Source organism: Chlorocebus sabaeus, chromosome 17 (genome assembly GCF_047675955.1).
Source record: "Chlorocebus sabaeus isolate Y175 chromosome 17, mChlSab1.0.hap1, whole genome shotgun sequence".
NCBI classification, from domain to species: domain Eukaryota; kingdom Metazoa; phylum Chordata; class Mammalia; order Primates; family Cercopithecidae; genus Chlorocebus; species Chlorocebus sabaeus.
Genome location: NC_132920.1, coordinates 30782705 through 30790984, shown reverse-complemented (window position 1 = coordinate 30790984; position 8280 = coordinate 30782705). Strand labels below are relative to the sequence as shown.

At 52.7% G+C, this 8280-nt stretch overlaps 2 protein-coding genes and 1 pseudogene across 3 annotated transcripts; 1 reads left to right on the top strand and 2 right to left on the bottom strand.

The window, feature by feature from the left end:
- The first annotated feature begins 66 nt into the window (after positions 1-66).
- PSORS1C2 (psoriasis susceptibility 1 candidate 2) lies at positions 67-5164 on the top strand. 2 transcript variants are annotated; one of them, XM_073005825.1, is made up of 4 exons: positions 67-1553; positions 2360-2724; positions 2982-3082; positions 4103-5164. In XM_073005825.1, exons 3-4 carry the CDS (start codon positions 3028-3030, stop codon positions 4456-4458), a joined length of 411 nt encoding a protein of 136 aa, XP_072861926.1. In that variant the 5' UTR covers positions 67-1553; positions 2360-2724; positions 2982-3027; the 3' UTR covers positions 4459-5164. The 2 variants fall into 2 exon arrangements, with proteins under 2 accessions (XP_072861926.1, XP_007971342.2); XM_007973151.3 differs by lacking the exon at positions 67-1553 and having other exon boundaries at positions 2289-2724.
- LOC119626810 (DNA-directed RNA polymerases I, II, and III subunit RPABC5 pseudogene) lies at positions 1147-1383 on the bottom strand (annotated as a pseudogene).
- PSORS1C1 (psoriasis susceptibility 1 candidate 1) lies at positions 2131-2436 on the bottom strand. The gene is given in 1 exon segment (XM_007973154.3): positions 2131-2436. A coding segment is annotated over 1 exon segment (306 nt).
- Positions 5165-8280: the final 3116 nt, after the last annotated feature.

Sequence of the window (8280 nt, the reverse complement as noted above, 5' to 3'; positions counted from 1 at the left end):
ACCTTTTCAAATCCTTTTTCTAGGCAGCTTTGGAAATATTTGGGAAGCTTCTGTTTTTCTTTATTCTCAACTTTTAATCTTTTCTTCTGGAAAATGATAAATGCTAGGAGTGGGGAAGACGAAACATTCACTCATTCAACAGGAATATCAGAGCCAGGCACTGTATTCGCCTGGGGGCCACCTGGGCCCTGAGAGCCTACATCCTAGTGGGAGAGAGAGGGCAGACGACCTAAACAGATGAACAAGATCATTTCAAACAAGTGCTTGAAGAGAAAGTATAGTACGATTATGTGATAGAAACTGACTCTGGGGAGAGGCCTCTGAGCAAGGACCTTGTGCTGAGAGGCCTGCCTGAAGTGGGCTCCTGTGGAGGCCAGGAGGGCTCTGTAGAGAATGGTCAAGGACGCTGCTTCGAGGCCAAGATGTGGCCAAGTTTGGATTTTACTCAAGTCAATAGAAAGCCATTGGAGTACTTCTTTAAAAATGGGGAAGAAGGCCAGGCGTGGTGGCTCACGCCTGTAATCCTAACACTTTGGGAGACTGAGGCGGGCAGATCACAAGGTCAGGGTATCGAGACCATCCTGGCTAACACGGTGAAACCCAGCCTTCACTAAAAATACAAAAAATTAGCCAGGTGTGGTGGCAGGCGCCTGTAGTCCCAGCTACTCGGAAAGCTGAGGCAGAAGAATTGCTTGAACTGGGAGGCGGAAGTTGCAGTGAGCTGAGATTCCGCCACTGCACTCTAGCCTGGGTGACAGAGGAGACTCTGTCTGAAAAAAAATAAGAAAAAAAAACATTGGAGGGCATGGTGGCACGCACCCATGATCCTAGTTACTCCAGAGGCTGAGTTGGGAGGATTGTTTGAGCCCAAGAGGTTAAGGCTGCAATGAGCTGTGATCGCACCACTGCACCCCAGCCTGAGAGCGAGAACCTGTCCTCACTCCCCAAAGGGAAGATGTAACATGATTTGGTGTACATTTTTTTTCCTGAAAGACTTACTGGATGGTCCCTTCCAGAGTGAGGTACATGCATCCACCCAGTATGGTCAGCAATTGCTCCTGGGACCCTGACATCTCAGTTTAGTGAACTCAGGGCAAGACAGCAACTGCCCATGGTCAGCACGGCAGGTGGGTGGGTCCAGCGAGGTCACTTCCCCAGGAGGGCATAATTGAGCAGCTTCTGGATCAGGTCCACGTGGGCCAGCAGCATGCAGCAGCGGCTGTAGTGCTTCAGGCCCAGGGCGTCCCCATCAGTGTACCTGGCCTGCAGCAGCCCCAGGTAGGCCTCCCACGTGTTGCCCACAGTCTTGCTACAGGTGAAGCAGCGCACACAACTCCTGAGCTCAAGTAGTCCTTCTGTGTCAGCCTCCCAAAGTGCTGGCATGAGCCACCACGCCTGGCCTGATATAATACTTTTTTTTTTTTTTTGATACAGAGTTTCACTTTTGTTGCTCAGGCTAGAGTGCAATGGCGTGATCTCAGCTCATCGTAACCTCTGCCTCCTGGGTTCAAGTGATTCTCCTGCCTCAGCCTCTTGGGTAGCTGGGATTACAGGTATTTGCCACCATGCCTGGTTAATATTTTTGTATTTTTAGTAGAGACGGGGTTTCTCCATGTTGGTCAGGCTGGTCTTGAACTCCCAACCTCAGGTGATCCACCCACCTCTGCCTCCCAAAGTGCTGGAATTACAGGCATGAGCCGCCATGCCAGGCCCACCTGATGTATATTTGAAGACCTCCTTCGCTGGTGAAGGACAGATTTTGTGTGAAGGGGAGGGATAAAGAGTGGGAGCAAGGGGGCCACTGAGAAGGGTGTTGGAGAGGCCTGGGGGAGATGGCGGCTCAGGATGATGGGCTGGGTTTGGACAGGGCATGGAGGGGCTTGCAGGTGGATGGGCTGTGGATGGTGGGGGAGAGTAACGAAGGTTTCTGTCCTTCATGAGCCCTGGAGGGAACAGACGAGATCACACCATTGCATAGTAAGGTGTCCCTTACTGTGGGGTAGCGAACCAGGCAGGGAACAACCTGGGAGGAATCAAATTTTATTCTGGACACGTTACTTCTGAAGGGCTAACAAACTTCCAGGCAGAAAGGCCCTTGAAGGAAACATTCTAGGGGACTCTCTGGGAGGCTTAGATCAAGGAGCTGAGACCAAAAGGAGAATGGGAGGGAGGAGACGATACAATAGAGTTGGAGCCGAGGCCCTTAGAGGCGGATAGGTGGATTCCTGAGGGAGGAGGAAGGGGCTGAGGTTGCTGGAGCCTGGCAGCTTCTTCCGGAGCCATTGGCAGGACTTATGCAAACAGTTCTGGGTGGGAAGAGGGAACCAGGATATCCTCCGGTGTCCTTCCTCTTCTGCAGTCATCCTGGATGACTCCCAGATGGAATTTCTTGGATGTCATTGCTTGGAGGTCCCCTGCATGCCTGAAGAAGGACATGCTGGAGAGCAGGATGCCTGGATCCCATGGGGGAAGGGAAGTACCCAGGAAAGAACGAAGTCCCAGGGGGAGCTTTTAGTGTGTGGGTGAATGGGGAGGCTGGGGTAGTAGCTGACACTGTCCCAGCTGCATCCCCGGTTTGAAAGGCACCTCCTCCCCCAGCGCAGGCATCCTGCCTCCCAACCCTGTAATTACGGCGCTTCCCAACGCGTGGTTTGCTCCCATTCTTTGGCTTCCAATAGTTGCAAGGGATGAAGGTGGACATCTCTGTGATTACGGAGATGCCAAGTGAGTATTGACTGCTCCAGGGTGTGAATGGGTGGTTGTGAAAACTAGGGTGGGGTGATGCAGGGTCAGGGTCATGATAGGGAGAGCGGGCAGCTGCCTGGACAGGGGGACTAAAATAAGGGACGCCACCTTCAAAGGTGACACATTAGCCCAGGCCTTCCCAACGGGTTTGACCAGTTCTGTTCTGATGGTATTCCTGTGCCACTGGGCTGGCCCCTCCTCCCCTCATCCCCTATAAAGCCTCTTGGGGTTCCCAGACACCCAGACTCAGCCCACCCCAGCTTTGGGGGCCAGTACACAGCCATGATGCTCAACTGGAAGCTCCTTGGGATCCTGGTCCTTTGCCTGCACGCCAGAGGTGAGGTGGGAACAGAGGCAGGGAGTGCAGTTTGGGGAGAGATGAGGGATGGTCAGGATGGGGGAGGTGAACTGGACGCATGGGGTTGCCAACAGGAATTCAGGGGATGCAGAAGATGCGTCTGGCTCACCAGAAACGGCTTTCTGTACACAGTGGGTGGGGGACAGGAGTTCAGGGGATGCAGAAGATGCGTCTGGCTCACCAGAAACGGCTTTCTGTACACAGTGGGTGGGGGACAGGAGTTCAGGGGATGCAGAAGATGGGTCTGGCTCACCAGAAACGGCTTTCTGTACACAGTGGGTGGGGGACAGGAGTTCAGGGGATGCAGAAGATGCGTCTGGCTCACCAGAAACGGCTTTCTGTACACAGTGGGTGGGGGACAGGAGTTCAGGGGATGCAGAAGATGCGTCTGGCTCACCAGAAACGGCTTTCTGTACACAGTGGGTGGGGGACAGGAGTTCAGGGGATGCAGAAGATGCATCTGGCTCATCAGAAACGGCTTTCTGTACACAGTGGGTGGGGGACAGGAGTTCAGGGGTGCAGAAGGTGCGTTTGGCTCTCACCAGAAATGGTTTGCTGGCTCCATGTGGCAAAGTCGGTCAGGATTAATGCGTGCGGGACGAGTTTCCTCGGAGCTGTGATTTGTGTTAAGGAGCTGGGGTCTGTGTGTCTGGGAGCCAAGGTGTAGCCCACTTTGGGTTGTAGATTGGCCTGAGGACAAAGCCAGTGGGGTACCGCAACCAGGGGTGGATGAGCTTATTTGGAGAAGTCTGGTCAGTTTAAAGTGGGACAAGTGAATGGTTCAGATCCATAGCGGGTAGGGGTTCATGACATTTTATCATCAGTTAAGTATTTACAAACGTACAGAGAGCTCTTTGAGAGGGACTTTTTTGGTCTGTTTGTGGGTCGGTTCAGGCTGTGTCCATCTAGAGAGGCTCCTCCTCCTGGGGCTGGGGCTGGGGCTGGGGTGGCGGAGAGAAGCCCTCATCACCTCTTACCTTTCTCCTTCCTCCTTTACAGGCATCTCAGGCAGCGAGGACCACCCCTCTCACCCACCCGCAGAGGACCGAGAGGAGGCAGGCTCCCCAATATTGCCTCAGGGCCCCCCAGTCCCCGGTGACCCTTGGCCAGGGGCACCCCCTCTCTTTGAAGACCCTCCGCCTCCCAGCCCCAGTCGTCCCTGGAGAGACCTGCCTGAAACTGGAGTCTGGCCCCCTGAACCGCCTAGAACGGATCCTCCTCAACCTCCCCGGCCTGATGACCCTTGGCCAGCGGGACCCCAGCCCCCAGAAAACCCTTGGCCTCCTGCCCCTGAGGTGGACCACCGACCTCAGGAGGAGCCAGACCTGGACCCACCCCGGGAAGAGTACAGATAATGGGGTTCCGCCAGCCGTTCTGCTCCCAGGCATCTCCAGACACCCACGCCCTCTCCACTCTGATTCCCCGTGAATTCTTCCAATTTAGCCCGTCTCCTTAAACCTCTTCCTCATTCCCCCGGTTTTATTCTGAACCCAGAAGGTGGTGTTCTGAATATTTCCTGTCCCCTCCTGAGATCCGTACTTAGCCCTCACATTGCCGGTTTTTTCCTCTGACAGCCTAAGTCTACTCTCCTACCTCACCTCCGGGCCTCGGCCCCACCTACCTCCCTCCGCGTCTTCCCGCCCGCGCGATCGCTGGGGCAGGGCTGCGGTACTGTGTTCCCTTCTGCCACCTGGTGGCCGGCGGCAGGAATTATCAGTAGACAGCTGTTGCTTCCATGAAACGGAAAAATAAAAATCACGTTTTCTTAATTCTGAATCTAGGCTGCTGCTTTAACTAACATTTAGTGGGTTTTGTTGTTGGTGGTGGTGGTGTTGTTGTTGTTTTTTGAGATGGAGTCTCTATCTGTCGCCCAGGCTGGAGTACAGTGGCGCGATTTCGGTTTACTGCAAGCTCCGTCTCCCGTGTTCACGCCATTCTCCTGCCTCAGCCTTCCGAGTAGCTGGGACTACAGGCGCCCGCCACCAAGCCCGGCTAATTTTTTGTGTTTTTAGTAGAGGCGGGGTTTCACTGTGTTAGCCAGAATGATCTCGATCTCCTGACCTTGTGATCCGCCCGCCTCTGCCTTCTTCTGTGGCATGAGCCACAGCGCCTGGCCTTTTTTTTTTTTTTTTTTGACAGAGTCTCACTCTGTTGCCCAGGTTGGAGTGCAATGGCGCGATCTTGGCTCACTGCAACCTCCGCCTCCCAGGTTCAAGCCATTCTCCTGCCTCAGCCTTCTGAGTAGGTGGGATTACAGGTGTGCACCACCATGCCTGGCTAATTTTTGTATTTTAGTGGAGACGGGGTTTCACCATGTTGGCCAGGCTGGTCTCGAAATCCTGACATCATGATCCACCGGCCTCGGCCTCCCAAAGTGCTGGGATTGCAGGCATGAGCCACCGCACCCGGCCAACACTTACGTTTTTGACTATTTGGATGCCCTCTTCACAGTCCTACATTTATAGAGACCTGGAAGTAATCTGAGTTCTATCTTGCCCATATCCAGTACCTAAGGCTATGGGGCTCAGCAGGAGGAGGGTTGGAAATATCACTATGCAAGTCACAGTCACATTCAGGCCCACATTTCTCCCTTTCTGGGAACACTATATTGAAGAATGGGAAGGCAAGTTTCATCTCTGTTTAATGGCCTATGGCTTGGATACCCCTGGTGGTATATGCAAACCTTCCCGGGGTGTGTCGGCAGGACCAGCTTTAAGGGAATCATTTTCCAGATGAATATGTGCCCCTCCCTAGAAAGAATCTCCTGCCTGTCCTGGGCCTGACCAGAGTGCCCTTCCCAGAGCTGCCAAATGTCAGTGGGAAACAAATCAACCCTTCCCCCCTTCCCATCTCATTAAGAGATGCATTTTCTTTCTTTCTTTTTTTTTGAGACGTATTCTCACTCTGTTGCCCAGGTTTGAGTGCAGTGGCCCGATCTTGACTCACTGCAACCTCCGGCTCCTAGGTTCAAGCAATTCTCCTGTCTCAGCCTCCCGAGTAGCTGGGACTACAGGTGCCTGCCACCACGTCCGGCTAATTTTTTTATTTTTTATTTTTAGTAGAGACAGGGTTTCACTATGTTGGTCAGGCTGGTCTTGAACTCCTGACCTCAGATGATCCACCCGCCTCGGCCTCCCAAAGTGCTGGGATTACAGGCATGAACCACTGCGCCCTGCCTCATTCATTCATTCTCTTACTTCCTCAGTGTGTCCACGAATGCCGGGTGCCATGGGAGAATATAAGAACATAAAGAGTAAAAATATGTAGTTTCTACTCGGAAACTTAAAATTGAGAGAGGCAGGATTTACAGTTAAGTTTAACTAACATCAAAGACAGTAAAAATGCATATGTCCTAATAATGACATGAGTAAGTGCCAACATAATAGCCTTGGCAGTAAACGCTGTGAGTTCAGAAGAGTTACAGTGAGCTGGACTAGTCAGGGGAGGCTTCTGGGAGGAGGACCCGGAGCTGGACCTGAGAGAAGAGCAGGCGGTGTGTCTGGAGGATGGTCCAGGAAGGGTGGACCTGGAGCCTCATGCAGGGCGCAGGTGCAGAAGCTGCCCCTGGATGATGCGCTCTCATGGCCAGACCCACCAGCTGTGGGGACCAGCCCTTGCGCCTATATGCATCAGCCTTTGTGTGTGCTGTTCCCTATGTCTGGAATGTCCTTCCTCTCCCAAACCAGCTGTATTTCTCCTCAGGAACGCCTCTGCCTACACCACTCCCTCCGGCACCCCGCCTGACCCCCAACACCCTTCACCCCAGTCACACTATGGCAATGATTTATTCATGTCTGTCTTCCCTTCCCAGGTCATGAACTTCGTGGAGCAGGGACTGTGTTCTATGCATTTCTTCTTGAACTCCTTTACCATTTTTGTGCCTACGGACTCCCAGAGTGCTAAATCACCCCCGACAGCCAAATTACCCACAACAGCCCTGCCTATGCCTCTGCTGGGACCTTTTCCAGGGACAGAGAGCTGGAAGCACTTGGAAATTTTTCTCTCCCATATCCTCACGTGCCACCACCCTCCCACTCCCCCAGGCCACTCCCAGGCCTTAACCAATGGTGCGCAAATATAAAGGTGTCAATACCCCAGCCCTCCATGTGTCTTAGCTTGGTTCCACTCATGTGCTTGGGTCCACTTTCCCACTCCCTTTCCACTCCTCCCCACCCTCATTACTTTTTTCTTTAGGACAGGTTCTCACTGTGTCACGCAGGCTAAAGTGCAGTGGCATGATCATAATGCATTGCAGTGTCGACCTCCTGGGCTCAAGTGGTCCTCCTGCCTCAGCCTTCTGAGTAGCTGGTACTACAGATGCACTCCACTCGCCGGGCTAATTTTTAAATTTCTTGTAGAAATGTTGTCTTGCTATGTTGCCCAGGCTCGTCTGGAACTCCTGAACTCAAGCAATCCTCCTGCCTTAGCCTCCCAAAGTGCTGGGATTACAGATGTGAGCCATCATTCCCGGTCCCCTCATTACTTCTATTTATGTATTTATTTATGTATTCAATTTTTGAGACGGAATCTCTCTCTTGTTGCCCAGACTGGAATGCAGTGGTGTGATCTCAGCTCACTGCAATCTCCGCCTCCTGGGTTCAAGCAATTCTCCTGCCTCAGCCTCCTGAGTAGCTGGGATTATAGGCATGCGCCACTATGCCCGGCTAATTTTTGTATTTTTAGTAGAGACAAGGGTTTCATCATGTTGGCCAGGCTGGTCTCGAACTCCTGACCTCAGATGATCTGCCCGCCTTGGCCTCCCAAAGTGCTGGGATTACAGGAGTGAGCCACTATACCCAGCCTATTTATTTTTGAGACAGGTCTCACTCTGTTGCCCAGGCTGGAGTACAGTGGCACGATCACAGCTCACTGCAGCCCAGGCCCAAGCGATCCTCCCACCTAAGCCTCCCAAGTAGCTGGACCACAGGCGCATGCCACCACGTCTGGCTAATTATTTTGTAGAGATTGGGTCTTACTATATAACCCAACCTGGTCTCAAACTCCTGAGCTCAAGAAACCCTCCTGCCTCCGCCTCTCAACGTGTTGAGATTACAGGCGTGAGCCACTGCACCCAACTTCTCATTAGTTTTAAATAAATCTCTTGTACTTGAATCTTTGTCTCAGGGTCTGCTTCTGGGGAATCCAACCTAGGTTGCAAAATATTTGCTACACACTAT